Source organism: Ambystoma mexicanum, chromosome 1q, assembly GCF_040938575.1.
Source record: "Ambystoma mexicanum isolate Mex_15411 chromosome 1q, UKY_AmexF1_1, whole genome shotgun sequence".
In the NCBI taxonomy this organism is placed as follows: Eukaryota; Metazoa; Chordata; class Amphibia; order Caudata; family Ambystomatidae; genus Ambystoma; species Ambystoma mexicanum.
This window is the reverse complement of record NC_090922.1, coordinates 1,360,659,426-1,360,685,246: the sequence shown is the minus strand read 5'-3', so window position 1 is coordinate 1,360,685,246 and position 25,821 is coordinate 1,360,659,426. Positions and strand designations below refer to the sequence as shown.

The 25,821-nt window shown below is 44.8% G+C and overlaps 1 protein-coding gene across 5 annotated transcripts in view; it reads left to right on the top strand.

Moving 5' to 3' along the window:
* The window catches only part of ELAVL4 (ELAV like RNA binding protein 4), a 261,656-nt gene that overhangs the window by 232,580 nt on the left and 3,255 nt on the right, over positions 1-25,821 (top strand). For all 5 annotated transcript variants that reach the window (XM_069642228.1, XM_069642227.1, XM_069642225.1 and 2 more), the window contains 3 exons: positions 13,601-13,754; positions 19,084-19,309; positions 22,274-22,312. In XM_069642228.1, coding sequence (XP_069498329.1) covers positions 13,601-13,754; positions 19,084-19,309; positions 22,274-22,312 — 419 coding nt within the window. The remainder of the gene's footprint in view (positions 1-13,600; positions 13,755-19,083; positions 19,310-22,273; positions 22,313-25,821) is intronic.

The window sequence follows — 25,821 nt, the reverse complement described above, 5'->3', positions numbered from 1 at the left end:
ATCCCTTTCCAAGATCAGTGGTGATATAATCACCCACCTATCTGGCTTGTGCCTCTAGAAGGCTGGTAAGGAGAAGGGCACAGTTAGTCCTACGCTGGACCTTTGACTTCTTAGTGCTGGTGTGGCAAGGCGCAGTCAGACAAGACACCCTTTTCAAGATGGTGTTCATGTGCGCCCGATGAGGCATGGGTAGAGCCTGACAGCGGGTAGGGGCGTTCACAGTCCTCTGGTTTCGCCTGTGGAGCTGGTGAAGTGTGAGCCAGATGCAAGTGAAGGACCCTCGACACATTGGCAGGAAGCCTCATTTAAGTAAAGGGTGCCTTGGGATTTATGCAAGGTTTTGTTTACCTTATGCAATCCTCCAAGAGACTTTCTTTGCTGGCACTACTTCTGCCGTTGAAATTTAAGTTCTCCACCATTGGATCTTTAATAGGTTGACATGCTGTGAATATTCCCAGTGGTCAGGCTGGGAATCCGCGGTAACATAGGGCAGTCTAAACTTAAACTGAAAACTTTCACTCACTTTTGTGCTCTATTATAGACATTTTGGATCATATGTTGACAATTATTTTATGTGGTGTGAACTTTGTCAGCGTATTCAGTGCCTCTTTGATTGTTATCCATATGTATATAAATGCTTGATAGTACATTCTTTATTTTAATAATATATATATATTTAAAATTGTAACTTTGATGTGTATTAAGCAGGATAAACAGACAGAGCAATGAGCCGGGCTGGACGAGCGACCGCGAGGCACTGGCTGGGTGACTGCGCTTTCTGGGCTTTACACCTGCTGGCCCTTTCGAGTGGAAAGCTGGAATGCGAAGCAGTAACACACCTGGCACCAGTGACCTGCCTGGTTCCAGCATGCAGCTTAACAGCGAAGAAGTGGGCTAGAGTGAACCTGAAAAGGTTGCTGCTTTCCACTCCTTGGTGGACCCGGATGAAATCGTGACCCTTCCACCCTCCCTGTCTGGCACTGCAACCCAGCCTCCCATTTCAGTGCCTATGCCACCGTGTTGCAGCCATGGCAACGGCGGCCATGCACTGCCTTTGTTCAAGGACGAATTGTGTATGTTTCTGGCCAACATAGCCTAGAGTTTAATAAGCAACTCTGCAGGCACACAGTTTTTATTTCCAGGGGCAGTTTGTACTGAATTGGCACGGTTTATGCAATATGGCGGTGCAAAGTAAAGTTTGCCTCAATACCAACTCCATAATATCTAAAAGCCATATATTTCATTGCTATTCACACCTATCTGGTGAAAAGATGTCGACCGAGAAGCATGCTTTTTTCCCTAGGGTAACCAGCTATCGCTGGAATTTGGCCACATCCTCCATCCTGCCCCAGCATCATTTAAGAAACAAATACTGATATTGCTCTCTTGAAATAGATATTTTACCCGTGCATCAATCTCAAAACACACGAACAATGCTCCAGGTTTAGAGACTTAATGACAGGAATCAAAAATCATGGGGGGGCGGGGGCAGAGATTGGCTACGTAGGAACGGGGCCACATCGCTCCCATGAAATCTGCTGAGCTCAACCACAAAGCGCAGCTGACAGATCTCTGCATGCTCCAGGCCTATAAATAGATGTTGACTCAACGTGGAAAATGATGTGATTGACTAATGTGGGCTTCCATAGACCGCCCTGTGCAACAGCACATCTAATAGCCCTAGTGCGCAGGCTTCGCAATGCTTATGTGGGTGTTGATCGTACGCGTTCGTGGTTATTACTGTACATGTTCGGCTTGGAGCGTGAGGGACTGAGAAACGGGCATTGTAAATGCTGGCATAAACACTGCATTTCAAGTCCTTCACCGGAACCGACCCCATGCTCAACTCTGAGTTGCTGAAACTAGGGCAGTTCTATTATTAAGGCGCAGTGCCGCACAGTCACGGCGTGGCCTGGTGCCTTATGGCTTGAGCTGCAGTGGACGCACAGTGCTGTGCTGCTTTATGCATGGTCTCCAGGCGCTCTGCTGGATCTGAAAAAGAAGGAGGTGGGCGAGGGAAGGGAGAGGGGAAAATGCAAGATAGTTTTGTTTTTGTTAGATGCGTGCAGACTAGCGGCCCGATTCATGGAATATTTGCCCGGTTCAAATTGAATTTGCACTGCTGAATAGTGACTTTGCACTGCCGACGCAAACCCTGATTCATGGAACGGTGCAAAGTGTATTTTTGCAGTGCAAAGTCAGTGCATAGTCATTATTGTAGTGCAAAATGACTTTGCCCGGACTTTGCAGAGCAAAAATACACTTTGCACAGTTCCATGAATCAGGGTTTTTGTCAGCAGTGTAAATTCACTTTGAACCGGGCAAATATTCCATGAATCGGGGCCCTTAAAGTACCCTGAGCTCTGCGTGCTGGTCATTTTCAAGTTGTTCTGGGCTGCAAGTATAGAGGCATTTGTGTCTGAAGAGGAGTCTTGTGTATTAGCCCTGGCTTTGGTATGTAAGTACTGTACTGATGTTTGGTTTCTTTTGGGAGCGATCTTCAGTTGCGATGTGTGAGAGGCTTACTTGGTATGCTTATTGTGTGTTGCAACATTGAATTCACTTGTTGGTGCGGGTCGTGAAGCAGTCAGCGACCTTTATTGGCTGACAAACCTGGAACTACATACAGCAAACATCGCCTAGCAAGGCTTGGGAAAAAAGGCATGAAAGTTTAGTTTAGTTTAGTTTATTACTTGTATTGCGCACCAAACCCGAGGGTATTCGGGCGCATCACATAGGGTTACTAACAGCTTGGTTGTACATAGGAAAACATTGCAGTTAAAATGTAGTTATATAATGTCAAAAAGCATAATTACAATAAACAATTTTTACAAGATAATTACACAGAAAAGCATATATACAATAATACATTTTACAGTATAATTACCAAGGGGTGTCCAGAGTATAAGATGGGTTATTGCATATGAAGCCTATAAGGATTTGGACAGGAGCCAGAAGCTCACTTAACCGTCAGAGTCTTTGAGCAGCTTTATAAGGTTGTGACAAAATGATGTGTATTATGGTTCTAGTCTGAGGGTAGCCTTGACCTGGAAACTGCTTCCTCCCACTCTGGCAAGTTTGAATCTAGGGGTCAGGAGACAATTTGTGTTGGAAAGTCTGGTTAGTCTTGTCTCAGGTTTAGTGACGATTCTGTCCACAAGATAGCGGGGGGCTACTTTGTTTACACATTTATGTGTAAGGGAAGCGACTTTGAGTTTTATTTTGTCAGTTGTGGACAACCAGTTGTTAGCTCTTCTAGTGTCAGATATATGTACTCTCCTTGCAATTCCGAGTGCAGCTCTAAGAGCATTATTTTGCTGAAGTTGGATTTTCTTGGTAGTTTGTTTGCTCGCCCCAATGTACATAGCATTGCAATAATCGAGTCTTGATAGTATAAGAGCTCTAGCAAGAGTAATACAACTGTTATTGGAGAGGAAGGCTTTGCCCGCTCTAATCAATTTGCAGGTGTAGGCTGTGGTCGAGGCCAACGTATTTACCTGTTTGTTGAAGGAGAGGGTAGAGTACAAGTAAAACCCCAAAGTTTTTACTTCCTTAGCGACTGTAATGATATTATTGTCGATAATGAGAATTGAGTATTTTGGACTTAATTTTTTGAGAGATGATGGTCTCTGTCTTGTCATCATTCAGGCATAGTCCATGGGAGGCCATCCATGCCTGGATGATGAGATAAACCTTATTCACCAAAGCCAAATCCTTTTCATAATCACCAGCAATCGGTAGGAGGATCTGCTTATCATCTACATAATTAGTGTAGGTGATACCCAGATGATCCAGTGAAAGTCCTCACAAAGCATTAGAAGTCATAGAAACGCTCGGGAAAGGCCTTACAACCTTGTGTCCGCTTCGTGCTCCATCCACTGGTCTCTTACAGACAGGTCCCATTTCATTTGCTCACATTCCCATTCCCAATGCTAGAACTCTCTCTCTCTCTCTCTCTCTCTCTCTCTCTCTCTCTCTCTCTCTCTCTCTCTCTCTCTCTGTCTCTCTGTCTCTCTCTCTCTCTCTTTCTCTCTCGCTCTACTTTATTTCACACTCTATCTTACCAGGCTTCTTGTACTCTATTCAACCAACAATACTCCTAAGTTTGCCTTTCAGGCTGCATCCCTCTCCCTTCACCAAGTAAGATAGAGGCTTCTAAGGCACAGGGCAGGAAAGGAGTCGCCAATCGTTCGGCACAGAAGGCTCAATGCTTTGGAACTCCAACCCACTTCCTCGAGGCCAATTTTGTGAGCTACTAGCCTTTCCATTTTCCATAATCTTGATCATACCAAGCTAGTATCGGCTTTAAGGTGATTCCGTCCTCACAATGTCACCAGAAACCTGCCCCCTTCTACCGCCCACTACATGGCTTGGAAGCAGCACATGGGAAACTCTAAACAAACACTTAAGACATTACTACGCATTCCCTATTCAGTTATTTTTGCACCCCTTTGCTGACATTGGAAACCAGATTTTATTTTTCAGCCCACGGCTTTCATTTAATCACAGCGTTATTGTATTTTCGGGAGATGGCATGTTTCAATGGGGAAAAAAAATAAAGCCAAGACGATGAATGTTATTATTTGCCAAAACTGGCATACGCTAGTGGGACAGTCTGAATATACATTCTTATAATAGGCATCAAAAGTCAAACAAGCATGATCAGTGTTATTAAGTGGCAAGAATGGCATACGCTAGTGGGACAGTCTGCATATACATTCTTATAATAGGCATCAAAAGTCAAACAAGCATGGCCAGTGTCATTAAGTGGCAAGACTGGCTTACGTTGTTTGCTTTACATTTGATTGTTTGTTTGTTTGTTTATTGAATTTCTAATGCGCACCAGACCCAGAGGTAACAGGGCGCAGCAAAGGTTATGCAAGGCTTACAAAGTTACATAATGACAAACAATATAAATTGACATGTGAAATACAAAATAGGTGGGGCTCAGAATATACAAGTTGTAGATTTCAAAAAAGTTATTTACATCATAGTATACAGTAATATGCAATGGTTTGCAGAATTGTGCCGATGTGCAGTAGTTTCAATAAGACTATATTTCAGTCAGATTGAGGTGGGTGATGAGGTTCTTTCTGAAGTGTGGGTAGGGTTGATCAGCTCTCAGCTCGTGTGGCAAGGAGTTACAGAGTTTAGTGGCCTTCACAGGGAAGCTATTGCCGCCAATCTTGGAAGATTTGAATCTTGGTACCACCAGGCAGTTTGTGTTGGCAACTCTAGTAGGCCTGCTGGAGGTTCTTCTTGGCAATTTGTCAATTAGGTAGCTAGGGGCAGCATTGTGTAGTGCTTTGTGTGTCAGGGAGGCGATTTTTAGTTGTATTTTGTTATGGGTGGATTGCCATTTATATTGGCGTCTGATTGCAGTCATGTGCACTCTTTTGTTGATGCCCAGTGCGGCTCTAAGAGCGTTGTTTTGGACTATTTGTAGTTTTTGGATACTGGCTTTATTGGCACTACTGTAGAGAGCATTGCAGTAGTCTAATCTAGCGAGAATTAGTGCTCTGGCCAATATGATACAACTGTCGTTGGAGTGGAAGGGCTTACCAGCTCTGATAAGCTTGCACGTGTAGGCTGTAGTAGAAGCCAGGGATTTCAGTTGTTTATTGAAGGATATAGTGGCATCCAGGTAGACACCTAGAGTTTTTACCTCCTTTGAGACTATGGTATTATTGCCATCAATGATAAAAGAAGAATATTCATGACCTAGTTTAGAGATGTTGGAGGGGGTACCAAGAATTATCAGCTCTGTCTTGTCATCATTCAGGCATAGACTGTGTGTGGCCATCCATGCCTGAATGATGAGGTAGATCCTATTCACCAGCGCCAAGTCCTTACCATGATCCCCAGAAAGTGGGAGGAGAATCTGTGTATCATCTGCGTAATTAGTGTAGGTGATACCCAGAAGGTCCAAATTATCGATCAATGGTTTGGTGAATATGTTGTACAGAGTTGGAGACACGCATGAGCCCTGAGCGACCCCGCACAAGATTGGGGTAAGATCAGCCGCCACTGATGGGGAAAATACTCTGATGGTTCTGTCACTGAGGAATGATTCTATCCACTTGACAGTATCTGTGGAGAAGTGGGCTGCTGAGTCAAGGTGCCTGCAGAGGACCTTATGATCCACCAGATCGAATGCGGCTGAGAGATCAAGTAACAGCAGTAGTGCTGTCTTCCCTTTGTCTCTCAGCTCATCGATTTGTGTTTTCAAATCTATCAGTGCAGTTTCCGTCCCATGTAATGGTCGGAATCCTGATTGTCTGACCCCTAGGAGTTTATGTAGCTCAAGGTATTTTTGGATCTGCGAGTAAGCAACTTTGTCCAAAATTTTAAGTAAAAAAGGTACTGTTGTGATGGGGTGGTATTTAGTGGCGATAAGTGGGTCTAAAGTTTGTTTCTTCAGAAGTGGAAGAACCCAGGATTGTTTGAGGTTGACTGGGACGGTGCCAGAGGCAAATGAGGCATTGATCAGCTTGGAGATGAATGGAGAGAGGTCTCTCGCAGCCTCTTTTATGATGTGTGCTGGGCAGAAATCTCCTTTACAGTTAGAAGGTTTAAGTGATAATATAGTTTTTCCAACTTCTAGGATGGAATGGAAGTTTTGGTGAAGCAGAATCTATTATTATGATCAGTATTTTCTTTTCTGTGGGCGAGAGTTAGTTGGCTGTGGTAGGTTCAGAGCGTCTTGTGATTTGTGATTTGTAGGGTGTTTATTTTGTTAGTTAGGGCTTGTTGGATCTCTGAACACCATGTCCTGTTTTTGGTACAGATATCGGGTGTGGAGATAGGAGACTCTAGTTCTCTTAGTACTGTAAATAGTTCTTTCATACTAGAGTTGGAGTTGGCAATACGTTCATTGTATGAGTTTCGTTTTGCCAGACAGATTTCATTTTTGTAGTGTGATGCGGTGCAGGTTAGCTTCTTTTTATTGTCACTAGTAGGGCAGAGCCGCCAGGCGGTTTCACATTTTCTTTTTATTAGTCGCAAGTCCTTTAGTTGTGGAGTGAACCACTTGTTGAGGTGTGCTTTGTCTTTGATTGGTCTCAGTTTTAGAGGGGCAACTTTGTCCAATGTGGAGAGCATAATCTTATTATATTCCTGCACCAAGGTGCTAGGATCGAGATTATCCGGCAGAGAATTTAGGGTAGGTAGAATATTAGGAATCACAGTGTCCAATGTGATATTCTTTTTCATTCTGGTTAGACAGGGTGGCGCTACTTGAGGAGCTATGGTTAATGGTCTGGTGGTGGATATTGTCATGGACACGAGGGAGTGGTCAGTCAATGATAGGGGGGAGATGGAGGTAATGGTGGCTGTGCAATTGTACTCAGCTTCCCAGTCCAGAATTCTGCCCTTGATATGGGTGGGTTTGTTTACTTTTTGCGTTATTCCTAATGCATTAAGGGAGTTGGCGATTTGTAGGGCCTGTTTATCCGAAGGATCGTTAAAACCTAAATTAAAGTCGCTAATCAGCAGTACTTGGGAGGTAGGTTTAAGATTACTGGCAAGTATATTATGCAGGTCCTCTTCAAATGTTCCAATGGGCCCAGCAGGTCTGTATATTACGTGCATGGTAAGTGATTGGGAGTTGTTTAACGGGAGTTTGATGGAGAGGAATTCGCAGGATTGCAAAGTTTGGGGAGAGGCTATTCTCATAGATATGCTCTCTCTGGATATGATAGCTATTCCCCCGCCTCGAGTTCCATCTGTCTTGTCTGGAGATGGTATATCCTTCCGGGGTGGCTAGCATGAGTGCGGGTCCTGCAGCATTGTGTAGCCAGGATTCCATAATGGCTAGGAAGTCCAGGCTGTGTTCTGTGATTAGGTCGGCTATGTCAATAGTATGAGCCACCAGAGACCATGCATTAAGGAGAGCTCCTTTAAGCGGCTGATTGTCTGTTTTGGCTGCGATTCAGCGTGGAGAAAGGCTGGTGTGAGCCGTAGCCTTTGAGAGGGGTGTAGTAGTCTGAATAGCAGTGGCACAGGGGATGGATGGGGAGGTAGGCCATTTGGCAGTAATGGGAGTCGTGATGCGGTAGCTGTTAGTTTTCTTGTTGGTGGGAGGTAGAGATCTGGTCAGAGGCTTGTATAGTTTCGTAAGTCTGGCGCGCAGTTTGAGATTTCTGTTGGTCGTAGTACATGGGACCATAGTGTAACCTCCTGAAGACTTGCAAGAGGGGTGAATATAGAGGGCGGGGCTGCTAGGGTTGGGAGCCATGATTAACAAGTTGAATGGGTGTGTTCTATTCTCTTCTAGTATAGTTCCGTTAGGATGGACTGCGATACTAATGGCAAAGAGTTGTAAGGCACCTGGTATCAGGATGGGGTGAGATATATTTTGGCCTAGCATGTTTAGCAGTGAATCAGGATGTGGTATCATTTGTTTGGTGGGCTTAAACACAATAAACCAAGTAAACAGAGTGCCATAGGAACCAGTAAATCACACTAGGCAGATTCAATTTTAGCTGGGTGGGCCTAGAAACACAGTATGCAAAGTAGGCATAGTACCATAAAACACAGTAAGTTACAATAGGTAGATTCCATTTTTGCTTGGTGGGCCTGAGAACACAGTGTGCAGGGGAAGCAAGGAGCCAGTAAATCACCATAACACAATCACAATAAATCACAATAGGCGAGTTCAATTTTTGCTAAGAGGGCCTAAAACCCAGTGTGTAGAGGAAGCATGGAGCCATAAAAGCACAGTACATCACCATAACACAATCACAGGGCCTGAGACTCAATGTGCAGAGGAGGCAGGTGCCATATAAGCACAGTAAATCACAATAGGCAGTAGCAGTGTGGGTATTGTAATGTTAGCTTGAGAGGAGCTGATCTGCGTGGGTACATAAAGGTGACTGGGTAAGAGGTGTGTATCAGAGCTTTCAGGGAGTACGTTTTGTAAATAACAAGCTGGTATTTCATCCAGTGCATAGATTGCAAGTGTAATTGCATGCGAGATAATGCGGGTTGGTCCTGACAGGGTAGTTGGATGTGGGTGTTTCGAGAGATGGCAGCCTGGGAAGGCTGAGAGGTATGTAAAGGGAGGTAGGGCAGAGTAAGATCGGGAGGACTAATGTCGTTATAGGTCAGTGGCTGTAGACCCAAGTTCGGGTGAGAGTAATAGAACGTGGCACTATGGCTGCAGGCTGAGAACCCAAGGAGCAGAGTAGCGTGGCATACAACTGCCGACAGAGAATCAAGTAATCACGGTATAACGAGGATGGGGGCTGACCATTGAATGCCAAATAGTTACACATCAGAGTTGGGCACGGGTGAGACAATGGCTCGTGGGTTATCACGTGGTCGTATTCGAGAAACCAGCAGGATAATATAGTCAGCTGAAAATCATCCGTTTGCAAACTAGGAGCATTTTGCTATTAATAACCCAGTAAACGTGCAGCAGAGGGTGATACATAACAGGCTATCTCCGTGTTTAAAGTCAGTGAGCATAATGTCTGCATGGTGCTGAATGTCTTACCAGGTCGTAGGCTAGGTTGAGGAGGGGTGAGGAGTAACTCCTGGTGCAGGTCCGGCATGGAGTGCGGCCCTGGGCTCTGTCCGGCTCGTGACAGGCTCAGGACAGGAAGCCTTGGTAGCCTGGCCTTTGGTGGCGGGCCAGCTTCTCGCCTGCCGGCGAATCGGCTTACAGGTTTAAGGATGGCTCCAGCCAATCCTTAGGCAGCTTCACAGGGGCTGGGCCTCTACAGATGAGGTAGGGCAGCTCCGAAATTGTGGGCGGCCATTTTGGAGAGGGGAATCCCTTGTGGTCTTCGGGCGCACTCGGGCAGCGAAGGAGCGTTCAACAGCTGATTGCAAGCTGATCTGGTGGGCAGTTATTTTGGACAAAAACGGCTTCTAATTAGCGATTGCCAGTAAAAATGCCATGCCCTGGCTGCACACATATCCCTGGCACCCACCACCGCCCAGAATCAGAGGCCCATTTCATGCATGCACACATTCATTTATTTCATTCGCACACTCCACACACGCTTGATGCCTCTCAGGGACACCTATACGTGCAGGAGCTCCACATAAGCACATTTAGGCTGGGGAAGTTAAACGCTCCAGGCCCTGCACAGCCCATTGAGCATGCAGCTGGAGAACTTACTTCATAGTTCAAGTCAGTTCAGCAGCGCTTGGGCGCTCTTTCGCAGGGCTGGCTTTGGTGCATACGCAATGGCTGACGGTGACCGGTCAGCACCCCGTGGCCTATTATGGGTGAGCCGCCCCTTAGTCACCTGCTTGCCAAATGCTAGTTAATTCTCCTAGATTGGCGAATGAGGAATTCAGCACTTTATCATAGCAATGACATCCATCCAGCTTTGACTTGAATGATAGGTCTTCACTGCTCGCTAAGCTTGCACTTCACTGCCCGCACAGCTTGCACTTCTCTGCCTTTTCATTACCCGTCTATGTGTTTTGTTATGTTACTGTAAAATGAGAACTGTTCCTGTTAAAGTGTATTGGAATCTCCAAGGTATCTTTTCCACTACTACCGCATACCTGCTAACTCATTATCACCTCAACCAGTCTTGCATTAACCAGCCTTGCCGCAACCTGCCACATCACACCTCAATTATATTTGCCCACTCGCTTTAGCCTTGCCCTTGCCACATCTCACACATCCTGCCCTGACCTTCCTCTCAGCCCCAGTATCTAGTCCCACCTCACACCTCTCCCTCCTCTCACCCTCCCCGCCTCACACCACACATCCTTGCCTCATTCATCCTCATCTCTCCCATCCTCAACCCACCTCTTCCAGCTTGAACTCGCACTCCATCTCCTTGCTAAAATGCTTTACAGTTAGTTAATGGGTATGGTGCTATTCATACCTATGAGTAGTGTCATTGTGCAGGGGTTTTATCAGTTTGTGCTTAATGGCTATAGAAGCAACTCAGAGCCTCTGTTAATACTAAGCAAGACAATGAACAAAACAGACAAGCCTACTGCACAGTGGTCTGGCTATTATAAGTTCACACAAGCTGGGAAGGTGTTTGTTCTTTTGAGCAAAGTGAACATTAAAAGCCGTCCCCTACTTTTCTGTTATAACTTTCTAAATGACTTTACATGCACAATAAAACACCTGTATTGTGTAGAGTAGCTGTTCAAAAGGCACACCTGTATGAAGCCGCAGCAGCTGCAGCCACCATGCAGTGTAGCTGACCCATTAGTCATCATTGCACTGGGAATTGTAGGCCTTTGTAGGTGTCCAACGCTGCAATAAGAATCCAATTCGATGAGTCAAAAAGGCCTGTGTGACCAAGAAAGCTGCTTTTCCACAGCGGGAAGGGCATATTAGCAATGATGAGGTCTGTAAGGGTACCATTCCCAGGTTTCATCAATTTATTTTCCCTTGTTGTTTGTATTTTGTGTGCTTCTGAACTTATTGTGCATTGATGCACAATGCCTCCAGTCCACTGTTAAAGCACCTGACCTGGGCATCAGTAGGGCAACTATGTATATGCAAAGAAAATGCATAGCAATGCGGGGCACAGGCTCGACGTATCCAGTGTTGAAATTGGGCTGACAACCAACACTACCCTTGGTTTGGCAAAAGGTGGATACCCCAGTGCCTATCCTTCAAAGATCAATAGCACCTCTTCTACCTTGGTTGCGCATCACCAGTCAGAAAGCTGTGCACTGAACAGAGGGCGCCTCAAAAGAAACCGGTGGTCAGCTCCTTGAACATCAAGAGCACTATACTAGCAGGCCCTGATTCCGCAAGGAAGTTTCTTTCTCATCCTCGGATGAGTGCGAAAATCTTAAAACGACATTACGTGTGACTGGGACTCTGCTGAAACAGCAGAAGAAGGAACAAATCCTTTGTGGCACTGCATGTGTACCTGATTTGAGGTCATCTGGTGACAATGCTGGCATTTCAGTCCCCCCGGCAAAAATGCTGGCGGCGATGTTCATGTTCATCCTTCCTAATCATAGGGAAAGGTTTAGGGTGGTAAGGAGAGTGAGAAGTACGAGCAAGTAACCCTGTGTTAAAAAATAAAAAAAGGGAATATCCCTGTCAGCATTAATTACCAGCATCATTGAAATGCCAGCGTTATCGCGGAACCGAATTGAGGTTGCGAACGGTTCTTCAGTAGGGAAAGATTCATATGGCATTAATGCCTTACGTCACAGTCAATATCCACCTACAAAATCAACCGTGTTCTTCGCAGAGCTCAAGACAGCTGGCCACATTCATCCACTTTCATGCTGGACATTTTGCTGATTTGGAGCAACCCCTCCTTTTTGGAACTCAAACGTCGATTCCTCCCATTCCTATTTTAGGAATAGCTGTCCCCTCCCTCTTGCTGACACTTGTGTTTGTTTGCTGATTAGTTTTTTTTTTTTCTTTTTTCATTCCTTTTGTAGAATGTATCTCAGGTCGTCTAAATTTAGCGATTAGACCCCTTATTTCTCATACCACGCTGATCCTCTTTAAAACCTGAGAATTGTGTGAGCACGCAGAAACTTCAATGATTGCAACCTGCGCTGCATAAGAAATGGGCGTGTTTATGAGTCACAGCGTTATGATAACCTTACTTAATACCCAAACTTCTTTCCTGCAGACTTATGTCAAATCCAGAACGTATCAGTGTTGCGTTGTTCATTCCCTCACAATCTTACAGAAATGTGTACTATGGAGAAAGACCAAATGAAAAGTTAATTTTGATGATGTATTACTTGCATTATGCGCATGAGCAAAGTAAATGGTGCCATTGCCAATAAAAGATGTAGGATTCCCATAAGAACTCTTAAATTGCCAGCTTTGTTTCTGGCCCCTCTACTCCCAGATTACAGACATCTTAAAACACAGAAGGTACTATAATCAAGAGTTTTATGATGGATATCTCTATCATATCAATGACGTCCGAACATTTGTATTCGTCCATTGCCAAATTGTGGTTAATCTTTATTTAAAAAAAAACAGTTCCGTGACCTATTATGGGAGCAGCCCCACAATACAAATCCATTTTTTATGTGTCTGATCTGGTATTTACATCCAATATCTATTTGTATTTTTACATGTGTAATACTTCCATTGTCTACAGTACCATCCTTCCTTTCTTTTGAGTTATAAACAGCATCATAAACTACAAAAGCATGATGCTGATTAAATGAACAATCAGCGATTGGCCAGATATTATTGAAATTAATGATGACTTCTGTAGAAACACGCAAGGCCTCAGTTTGGTGGTATTATCAACGTAATACTGCCAAACTCAATTACAGTTACCACTGTATGTAGAGTCCAAGTTAGTCCCCATATTGAAGTCACAATGGACCTGTCGGGCATGTGATATCGCAGCACAGGCCAATACCGACATTGTAGGTGGAGGTATTGCCTGGCAACCTGGCTTATTTGTTGTGTGGTGTGAGTTACACAATCCATAAGCAGGTGGAGTGGTACAACAGGCAGAATTTTGAAATATCCCGTTAACACCAACCGACTAACTCTCAATTAGGCCTATAGTTATATACAAAAATGTAGTTACAAAATGTTATGTTGCTGTGTCTATGGAACTCTTCTGTTATTAGCATTGTGAGTTCCAAAAAGGTCAATTCTCTCTTTTATCCCTTCTAGGTATCGTATGCTCGTCCAAGTTCAGCCTCAATCCGGGATGCTAACCTATACGTAAGTGGCCTTCCAAAAACGATGACCCAGAAAGAACTTGAACAGTTATTTTCACAATACGGACGCATCATCACCTCACGAATCCTGGTCGATCAAGTAACAGGTGCGACTCTTGTTTTTTTAGTTTGGAATGTCTTAAATATTGCCAACTGAAACAAACTCTTTCCACTTCTGAACGATCATTAATGGGAGTCATTACGAGTTTGGCGGTCCACTGATTTATACAAAACTAGTTTGCTGTTATCACTGCATGGTCCCGTGCAATTATCAGGGGAATTAATAGTGATAGTGCAGTCTAAATCCCCATTTTTGGAGTCTATAGATAGGACTCAATGGGGATTTATGGTGATTAATCGCAAGCTGTATATATCATGCAATAAATTTGCACATTTTCTTAGCTAAAATATAGGATTTACCTCCATCTCGGAATTCGACGGTGCAGTTAGAGTGACGGTAACTCCATTTCTGCCAGGAAAAGAGGCGGTCATGGAATTGCTGTCACATTTTTACTGCACCGTTGAACTCGTAATGAGGCTTTGTATTTATTTATTTCAGTGGTATGTTGAGCGCCAGAAGCATAAACATTCTAGTAACTCATGAGTGCTAATGTGCGTAAAGGAGAGATCGAGAGATCAATGTGTCACTGGACACTTGCCTGAATGTACTGTCAAAGGTGTTTATGCAATGTGAGGATGATCGCATGCTTTAAAATCAGGATGTGCTTGACTACTGTCTTCTATACCGCTTCAAGCTTATTAGTTTCGGCTTATAGGCGCCGCCTATAAGCCAAAACTATTGCATTAGAGTACAGGTAGGAGGGAGACGACAAGTAAGGAGAGACACACAGCTTTGGATGCTGTTTGGCTATGTATCCACCCATTGACTTCCCAAGGTCATGCTAAACCCTAGGGCCAGTCCCACCCACTGACCAGCCCACCCCACCAAAAACTCATCCTCCTAGGATCTCTTTGAGCTCGATCTCAAACACTAATATCAAACTTAAGCTCGTAGCCTTATTTTTAAGCTTTCTGTTGAGAGATCCCGGCTTAATTGCAGCTGTAAATGGCTATTGGTGTAATAGAAATGTCTTAACCCAGTGTGACTTCAGTCACTTGATTTATATCTCTTCCTTGAACTGAAGTCCTGCTAAGAACAAGCACAGACAAAGCACACAGTTTTAACTTGAGGTATTAGATACGCACTTCCCGATTGCAGCCATGATATGCCCACGCAGTCACTTCATTTTCCAGCCGTTGCCATCTTATGGCCAGGTAGTACTATTATATCTTTGCGTAGCAAATGCCCATCCTATACCTACACAAAAGCCCAAATTATTGGCTTTGCCAATGCTTGTTTGTATCTTGACGTGTACATCTTCTGTATAGTGCTTGCATTCAAATCACACCCCACCAATGCCCCTCAGTCCCGCTCTTCACCTCACACTCAAGCATAGTCTCATTTTCTTCTTCTTTTTCTTATGTTATTCCTTCACTAACCCTATTTATATCTAAATGCATCAAAGTAGTTAATCAGAAGAGCTGTTGTGAAAATGTTTTCATCAGAATGTGTGCGTCATTCTGACTGGACAAGGATAAACCTCGCGCCTGGAGCTCGCAATCATTGAAATACCTGGTTTGGGTTCAGGAAAACTGTTTCGTAAAGCACGCGAGACGCTTCATATGTCATCATGTCCACTTCCCCGCGTAGCTATGATCCCACGTCAGCTTCCTTATTTTCTGTACTGCCTGTATGGACCAGAGGCGTAGCCAGGATTGTCTAGCAAATGGGGCCTGATGCTAATGTAGTTGGGCCCACTACACTGACAAAAATATCTGTAAATACCCACACAACGCTTCTGAGTGGGCATTTACAGATTTTGGGTGGGCCTTGCCCCTCAGGCCCTACCCTGCCTACGCCTCTGCCAGAGGCGTAGCCAGGATTGTCTAGCAAATGGGGCCTGATGCTAATGTAGTTGGGCCCACTACACTGACAAAAATATATGTAAATACCCACACAGCGCTGCTGAGTGGCCATTTACAGATTTTGGGTGGGCGTTGCCCCTCAGGCCCTACCCTGCCTACGCCTCTGGTATGGACTGTGTCCTGCTTAACGCGCAGGCTGCTATATCTATATCTGAGCAGGCTTGGCTTCAAACCTAGCTGGGTTCGCAAGAGCAAGGGTCCTGCGTGCCACAAGTTCCAGACACATAAAAAAAGTCTAAGGGACATCTGTGTCCTTGGTAATGTGTGCTGACTCACTTGACAGGGAATGCAAAAACACGCTTGCATATCCATGTTCAGTGAAGTTTGTTAATGGAAGCAGGCCCAACTAAAGATGTGTGTGGACCCATTTCAACATGAAGTTCCGGACCCCATTGCTTAGAGCGGCAAACCTGTGGGGTGCACACATTTGAATGGAGACAAAGAACTACAGCGAGGGTCAATAACCTCTGATTATCAGGAGATGGCCACTGAAAAGCTATAAATCCATCTTTGTCAGCAAGTGACTGATATGGAAGAACTGTTGTTAAAAGGCTGTACTAATATTTGATCAAGGAAAGGCGTCCCCTACCGCGTAAACCCTGGGGAGTAACAAGAGCAAATAGACAAGTAGATGTGGGTAACGCGGGACAAATTGCTGAGAAACTCAAGCAAAATAAGTAACCATCTTATGGGAGCCCAAATGAGGGGATAGGTCAGGGATAATAAAATCAATTAATCTTTTTTGTTTACATATCAAGTCACATAACATATGGTACTGAATCCATCATAAAACAGCATGAAAACAGACAATCAATATAGAATATATATAGATAAAGTGCATGACAACCACCTAAGCTCCCTGCAATGCAGGATGAATACAAAGTGCGAAGTTCTCCCCCAGGAAGAAAGGAAAGGAGACCAAAAGGAAAGGAGAGGATCAGAGAAAATTGAAAAGGGGCAGTCCTAATACTAACCCCAGTCTCAAAATGCATGCACAGTCCAAAAATCAATTCTGAATCTAGCTGCAACTATTCCAACAATTAAGAATAGAAAATAAGGAAAATTTGAGAAATGCAAAAATTACAAAATTACGACACCTTTCCAGTATCATATTCTAAAGTGACAGAAATTATTTATACAACTTGATGGACAAGCTTGCAGTGCAAGATATGTAAAAGGTGCCACCTGCAACGCTTGTCACCATTTCAACCTAAGCAGTCAACCACCGGCACCTAGTGTGACTTCCACCATTCTCATGTGTCACACTGGTGTCACGATTGGGTAGTTTCGACGACCTCAGAAATTGTCTAAGGCATCCGTTTTTTTTTTTTTTAAAAAAGGAGAGGTATGGTTTAACAGTCGTCTTCCTCAGGACAGGACGAAAATGGTTGTAAAATATAGGAACAGCAATGGATTTATATGGTCAACAGAAAGGAATCTTAAAATTAGTCCTTGTGTCCTTCCATGACCAGATTCTTCTTTTATGTATGTGTATAGTCCTTGTGTTCCTTCTTTATCCAGTTCTTCACTTTTGTAAATGGAAAAAAAAACAACTCCTCCTGGGTACAAACACAGGAAAGAGTGGACCCCTCAGTGATGGGGTATTATGGTGTCTTGATGGAGTGAAATTCACTTCATAGAAGAGAAGAATTCAATCTTGCTTCCACCCGCTAGATAGCTGCTGGCTTGTTCACGGTAGAAAAATGCATCTGTTCCACGGGGCACTCGCTCGCTCAGTCGAAGGCACCGGAATACGGAACCATGTACGAGTCTGCGTGTGGTTTGTTCCGGCGGCCCTCGCCTGTATCCCGAATATTTGGAAGCCAGAAGGGCTGTTGCAAGCGCAGTTTGTAAGGTGCACATTTAAAGCCCCACACCGAAAGTAATATAGAAAGAAATATATTGCCGTGCTATAAGACTGTTGGCTAGCAACACGGGAGCAGTTGCTGGGGCCCCCATGAGGCTCGAGCCCTCTTTCTACTGAAAGGGTTGAAAGGCCCTGACGGTGTCCCTGAATGGAAGCACCCTTTGCCAGACCGAGCTAGCACAAAGGTTGGCTTACTTTACCCTGGCCGATTTTTCATTACTGCATGATAAGCGCAATGCAGTGAGAATCATCCCATGTAAACTTCCTTCATGGTAGCTAGCAATCCCTTAAAGGAACACATTAGAAGAGCAGTCATGAAGAGAAAAGAGATACCGAAATTCAGGGGCTAAATAAGGTTTCTTTACCTACCAGGCTTGCCATTTCAGGACCCACAAACAGAAGGTGCCGGGACCATGATTAGCCAAGAACAACAAGCGTGTCTTCCTACTGCACTGCTGAGCTGGTACCACAGATATGAACATATCTGGGGAGCTGTGTGTTTGATAGCAGCCGGTAGCTAGTTCCTATTTTATGTTGCTAGTATATTTACTCCCCTTTTTTATTGAGGGTATTTGCCTGTTTTCATGGAGTAAAAGAGGCGGCTACGCTGCATACCTTTAAGGTTGGGCAGATGGCAGAGACTGCCATGACTGTCGGGCTATTCCTGCCAACTGGCAGCAGCAGGCATGCCCGCTAGGAGCAGGTGTAGACCTCAGGAACAGCCTTTCAGGGTACCTTGAAAACCTCTTTGTGAGTAATATGTTCTGAAACCTGACCAGTTTTTGAGAGGTTGTTTTATTTTGTTCATCTCCCTTTCTGGGCTGGGGCACTGCTTTTCCCTAATGATTTTTTAAATTATTTCCCTTTGTATCACCTTATTGGGCCAACCTTAATGAAAATACCTAGTTTTTCAAACTGTCCTTTCATGTGGTACCCTTGTCAGCGATGGCTGCACCCCTATTTGAATCTTTTGAGTGCCGCCAAGGTACAGTTATAGTAATTACATTTCATTTATTGAATTTATAAAGCACCTTTCACCAAAGGCGCTATTACAAAAATTAGAAAAACGGTACAATGTACATGATAATGCAAAAAACATCTAAAGACAGAAGGAGGGGGAGAAAGAAGGGAGAGAAGATGAGCCTTCAGGTTAGTCATGGCCCTGTCACCTCCTGGTAACCTGCTGGGAGTCAGAGATCCCAGAATCCCAGAAAAGCGGTCTCTATGCTTGGGCTCCATTGTCATCCTTCAAGGCCAACAGTACCCTGGAGCTGCTGCTCCTGCAGAACCTATGGCCGCTGACGTCAGACTCACCCCAGTGCAATGGATATTTTAAAAGATAAGTCACATCAAAACATACACAGATGCAGCACACAGTAGAAACCGGAAACACTTCAAGAAAAACCAGCTTAGAAATGAAAATCATGTCTAAATGAGGTTTCTGCTGCATCACACGTGTGTCTTTCTATTTTTTATTTCAGTGAGCCAAAAGTATTCGCAATTCAATAATGATCCTTTGTGTTTGTTGCTTGAGCTGCAAGGTCAGGAGCCTTTGTCACATAGAAGTGTCTCTTCATTCGCAGGTGTGTCGCGGGGAGTGGGATTTATCCGATTCGATAAGAGGATAGAAGCGGAAGAAGCCATCAAGGGACTGAATGGCCAGAAGCCTAGTGGTGCTACAGAACCGATTACTGTGAAGTTTGCCAACAACCCCAGCCAGAAAACAAGTCAAGCGCTGCTGTCGCAGCTGTACCAGTCTCCCAACAGGCGCTACCCAGGGCCACTGCACCACCAGGCGCAACGATTCAGGTACTCCTTGGTGCAGAATGCAGGTGGTGTGTGTGTATGTTTGTGAGGAGCAGTGCATCGGCACGCCATGTTTTGGCACAGGTGATCAGGTGGCAGCTTTTTCGATGCAGCTCCCATTCAGGTACGCCCTGTTGGCCTCGGCCAACAGGGTGCAGGGAACCGTCTGCACCAAGATGTCATTCCTGTCGGGTCCAACAAGGTGTAACTGAATGGGAGCTATGTTGAAGGCGCTCGGCCGAAATGGCCGTCTCCTAATCGGCTGCACTAGAATGTCCGGCTTCGGCTGTACATATTCTAGAGGGTATGAACTGGTGATTTTTGAATGCTGTTTGATTTTTAGTTTCTTTATAAAATACTCAAATCCTTCAGAAAAAAAGCAAGAAAGCAAAGAAAAATCTTTCGCCATCTTTGCCTGGGTAGCAGAGGAATTGTGTGGTCTAGTGCTCGCTTTCTTGATTCTGGTGCATAGGGTTTTAATCCCTGATTTTTGGTGTTGGTGAATTTTTGTGGCGCCGAAACCACTGTTACAGAAGTGAGAGGGAAGTGGGTACTGAACTGAGAAGATCTCTTCGGCATAGCAACCGACAATGCCACGGCATGAAACTGCCAAATCACTAAAATCTCTTTTCTAAACCTCTCCGCCATACTTCCCAATGAGGAGTTCCCAAACAATATTAGCCTCTATCAGCAGCTTTGTAAGAAGCCAGTCGGTGGCCAGGCTTTCCATTTTCGAGCTGCAGGGTGATTTCATTTATTTTGAGGACAGTTGGGCTATTTTAGGCTGCTTTTGCCAGCATTTCTCTTTTATTTATCCTTCTGAGACTGCCTCTTTACGGACCCACCCATGGCATGCCCACTCCCTCTATCTCCATTCCCAGTCTCTCTCTCTACTCCCACCCGCCCAACACCCACTCTCTCTACTCCCACACCCCATTATGTGTGCTGGTTGGGTTTTGTTTGGGATATTTTGGGCTACTTTTCAAGAGTTAATGTTTTTTTCCCCAATCAGAATAACCTTGCCCATCCACTCTACCCCTACGCACTCCACCCCACCCACCATACATTCCCCCACCCTCTCTACAACAACTCCCCTCCCCAGCCTAACCCAACCCCCTCTCTACACCCACCCACACTCAATCCCCACCTTACTCTTGCCCACCCTCTCTACCTCCACCACCCAATCCCACTCTCTACACCCATCCTAGCCCCACTCTCTACTTTCACCAACCCCACATTTCTCTATCCTCACCCACCCACAACACCCACACTTTCTCGACACTCACCCAAACCGCACGCTCTCTACCCCACCCTACCCCAATGCTCTCTACCCCCACCAAACCAACACTCGCTCTACCTCCACTGTATCTACCCCCACCCTAGCCCACACTCTCTACACCCACCTTCCCACTCTAACACCACTCTTTACTGCGGTCCACCATACTCCGTCTAGCTTTAAACACCATACCCCACTCTCTACATCCCCTCCCTCTCGACCCGCACCGACCCCTACTCTCTCTACCCCTATGCACCCACACTACCCCACTCTCTACCCCTATGCTCCTACATGCCTCACTCTACCCCCACCCACCCTACCCCCTTGCTCTCTACCCCCACTCAACACCTTGCTCTCGACCCACCTACCATACCCCCACCTGCCCTCTCTACCCACACCCACCCTACCTCCACTCCATCTACCACCACCCACCCAACCCCCACTCTCTCTAGCGCAACCCACCCTACCCCTGTGGTCTCTACCCCACCAGCACACCCTACCCCACTCTCTTTAACCCCACCTACCCTACCCCACTCTCTATACCCATACCCAACCTATCTCTGTACCCCAATGACTGAACCCCCATTCTCTGTACTGCCACTCACCCCTCCGCCACACAGTCTCTAGCCCCTCCCGCCCTCTCTAACCATACCCACCCCATCCCCTCTCATCCTTTCACACTCTCGATTTATTTCTTACCCTCTCACTCTGACCCTATCTCACTCATATTTCCTCTTGCTCATCAATGGCACCCTCTCTCAATCGCTTCCTCCCTTGCTCTATTCCCCTTCTCTTTCTCGTTATCGCATCCCCCTTTGAAACGTTGCACTCTGGCACCTATCAATGCAAAATGCAAAGAACAGCAGTAAAATCCAAAACTATTGGCTATACTGTTGGCTTTGCCAATGCTTGTTTCACTTGACAAACACGTTTGTGTAATTCTGGGCGAATCACCTGATCTCCCCTGTGCCACAAATTGTTAATATTTACAACAAGCAAACTAACGTGGGTGCTCTCTAACATATGATCAGGTTCATGTACCCAACTCTGTGGTTTGGTTTCATGCTGTTGTGCTTATTCAATGGCAAGTGGTGCACCGCTCCTTGAAGGAAGCTCTGTGCTATTTCAAATGCCCAAGGTATAAAAATGAATGGATTTCTTGGGACAGTGGCACTATATATTGCACTAAAAGAAAATGCATATGCACAGAGCGGCTTTGCAGAGGTTTCGCTAACAGGTTAGATTGTTAAAAATGGGTTCGCCAGAGAATTGGACGTGAAAACAAGTTTCCTTTAGCACTGGGTTCTCCTCCAGAATAAGCGCTGTGCTGAGAGCGGAAGTGGCAGCTTTCTGTGTGGAATAAATCACTTTCAAAGTGGATGCTTCTTAATTTCTGATTGACTATTGTCAGTCGGGGAAAAAAAATGACATCTTGATATTGAATGTTCACAATGCAGGGTTGATTATGTTGGTTGTCTACGATCTTAATTTGGCTGTAGTTGACAAAGGGGCTTTTTACAATGGAGAGCAGGATGACCGCACGCAGTGCACGCGCATTCACGGGGCTGCTGCAGAAGTGGGGACGTGGTAACCATTTGTCTTCTCTTAAAATGATGCATTTTCTGTTGGTTCCATTGAGCGATCTTGCCATCTGTGAGACATTAACCCAGAGACCCTCCTTCTCTTTTCAGACTGGACAATTTGCTCAATATGGCTTATGGCGTAAAGAGGTAATTAGAATTTCGCAGACTGCCAGATGTCCGTATTGTAACAGGAGGGGCTTTGGGGGTGTATCCATTTCTTTCATAGTCCTTTGTTTCTCCCGCCAGCATGTCAATTCATTTTTCTTTTTCTTAGAGGGATACTTCAATTTGATTTTTCCTCCTTTTTTTCCACGGTTTGTGGGGCGATTAAGGTGCACATTCGCGTCATTTGGAACACTTTAGTTTAACTGTTAATTTGAACGCAATATATTTGCATCTTTAATGCAAAAATGTAGCTATGAGGCAAACACATTGGAATCAAAATTATTAAAACGAGATTCCACTAATTACAAAGTTGATCATTTTAACTGTTCTCTCTGGAAAATAATATAGCCTTTGGCAAAAAACTTTAGAAAGACATCATTGTCGTTTTCGGATCTGCAGTTTATGGTATAAACCGCTCACAGAGTGTCAGAGTGTGCACCTTAGTCCTTCTTGGCTCTCGTCCGTTATGGGATTCACACCTTTTAAAAATGGGACTGCCTTTGTTTTTTTTCTTTGTCATTTTAGAAAGATTTTATTTTAATTTTATTTAAAAAGGCTGAACAGATGTTTGTTAGGAAATTATTCTGAATGTTAAAGTGAGCTTCTGAAATGATGTGTTACTTTTATCATCTGTGTCAGTGCACATGGGGCCCTGCAGAAACTGTACCTATCTTGAGAAATAGTTAATTTTCCATACAAAGAAAACAATTTAAAAATGCTGTGATGAACATTCTTTGTCAGCTATATTTTACATTTGGAAAACATGGTTATCAAGACTCACTCTGCTCAGACGCCAATGTACCTTTCTGCCTTAAAGCCTATCTTCTCTGACCAGTTCACGCTTCGAGCCAAAGCCTGGCCCTTTTCCTCTTCCTGGTGCTCCTCAGACCTCCCCAGAAACAAACAAAACAGATGATTCCTCCAAACATATAGAGGCATTGATCTTTATCTGTCAGCCGTCAAAGCCATCCACGACACCTTCGGAAACTCAGCGTTCACTGCCAAAATGAAGCATTTATAATTTACGAGGACTTAAAAAATCTCTGCATATTATTTTAAATGGTATACAAAATGAAACTAGAACACAGTTCCAAAATGTTCAAAGCCAACCACCACAAGCCCCTTCGTTAGGCCCACCTCCCCAGACGTATCCTCAGCTCAATCTCTCAACTAAGCTCCTTCTCCGCGCATTACGGTTGCTCCTCCCACTGCGTCTGTGCTCTTTCCATGCTCTAAGGGATGCTGTTTCTGCCTTGTTTCTTAAAAAGTGAATCCTTTCTAGCCTCACAGGTTTAGGATATACAGCCTTCAAGGACGTCACGTATATTCCTCTCTTTAAAGTGTCCCTCGAACCTGAAACTCCTGAAAATGACCACCTCATTGCTCGTCCCACTTGGCTATCTAGAATATTTGAGAAATCCATTTTATGAAAGATCCATCTCTTCCATGAGGTCAACCACACTGTGGGTGCTCATCAGTCCAGGTTCCTCCCCGGAAAGTGCAGCAAAACAGCCTGGTCCCCATAGGAATCAGACATCCCGGCTATTGCAGATGACAGACCCCTCTGCGTGTTCATTTCCTGCGATCTTTCTATGAGTTTAAAACATTTTCAGTCTGTAAGGTAAGGACTGATGGGAAAGGGTAGCCTCTAATTAAAATGATCCAACAAAACGTCCTACTTGGCACATGCAACCTGCTAAATTTATGGCCTTTTACCAAGTCACGAAAAAATTAGAATCACGACACCATTATGAGCTGACAAGTCAATGTGGTTCAAAGTACCCTTTTCCACATTGCACCTTTCCGGATAACCTACTGGACTGCTATGCAGGTGCCAGGGATACCCTTATTAAAATGAATTCAGGGTGACCTTCAAACATAACAGATTGACTATGTACAGAGGATACAAAAATGCATCTCGAATGCTGATCACCATCCTCCAGAGAAGGGACCAAACCAACCCATGTTGAGAAGTTTCCAGATGTTCCTGGTGATACCTCTGGAATGAATACAGTTCTTGAAACAATGCCTGTTCCTGTTTTCCCCTTGACCACCTTCCAGCACTTTCTCTAACTATAAGGACTATAAGGGAATAAATATTAACACACAGGGCGTGTGCCACAGCCAGTCAGGTTGCTGGGATCGCTGGCTTAATCTCACTATCCAAGTAAACCTTCGGAGCAGACTGAGAAGGACTCACATCCGAGCGACCATCTTCCCGTCACTTTACCATCCCTCTGGGTGCCGCTCCCGCTCCTCTCATTAATGCTTTGACACCATCACTACCCATCCTGGATCCCTCCCAGGCTGTTCTGGAAATGGAAGAGGGGCTGCGTCCCACCATCTTCCCCTCACAATCCTTTTCTTCGAGTCGCCCTGCCTCAACTCCCCTGCTGCCACCGCTCCCACTCACCTCATTAATGCTTCCGAACCATCACTACCCTTGTGCTGTGCGTGGTGCTCTGCCTTCATGGTAGCCAGCTTGGGTGGGTATTTGTTCGAGAAAACATGTCACCACAAGCGTGCAACCCATTTTCCCAAATACATTGCTATCAGCACCCCAGTTTAAAAACCTGGGGTGCTAATAGTAATAATAACCCCCCTGTGGGCTTCATGACCTGACCTGGCCTGGCCTGGTAACAGCACCGGGGGCCCAGTATTAAGGCCATTACTCCAATCAGACCTATAGCCTGGGCTCCAGGCCATTTCTGGCCAGTGATGCCCACAGAGGGGATTATTATTTCTACATTACAATATTGGAATGTTGGCAATTCCATTGCACACAATGAACACAAAACACACATGTTCTTTATCTTCCCCTCATTCCATTCCACTGTCTCTAATTGTCTCTTTGCCTTGCAGCAATGGATGTCCTCTCAAATTCCACCGTAACCCCTCTAAAATTGTCTCTTTTTCATAGCTAACACTCTACCCTGGTCCAGCTCTTCCCCGTATCTTTCTTTTCCACCGTCTTCTCTCCACTTCTCTACCTCTGCTCGTAATCTAGCAATTATCTTTGATTCTTCCCTATCTCTCTACTTACATATCTATAGCACTATCTGCTCCTGTCGTTTCGACCTGATTTGTTGAGCCTGCACTATTTCTCAATTCATTTCTCCAATCTTTTTTTTTTTTTAACATCTCTCCTTTTTTCTCTGTTTGGTTTCTGTTCTGCTCTTCCTATTGGCCGTCCTGTCTCCCATCTTACTCCTCTTCGTTCTGTTTGCAATTCTGCTATTCCTCTTCTATTCTCACTCTCTGTAAGTATTCCAGTATTCCCTCTCGCCCCTCTATCTGACTTCTACTTTTTGATGCCTGCATTCTCTTTTACTTTCTCTCTATTGTCTACAAATGTATCCCTGGTCTCGCCCCACTCTATCTTTCTTCTCCCATTTCATTCTACACTCCTTCTCGTTCTCTGTGTTTCCAAAGTCAATTCTCACTCACTGTTTTTTGTACTCACCTAAAAGCACATCTCACTTCTCTGCCAA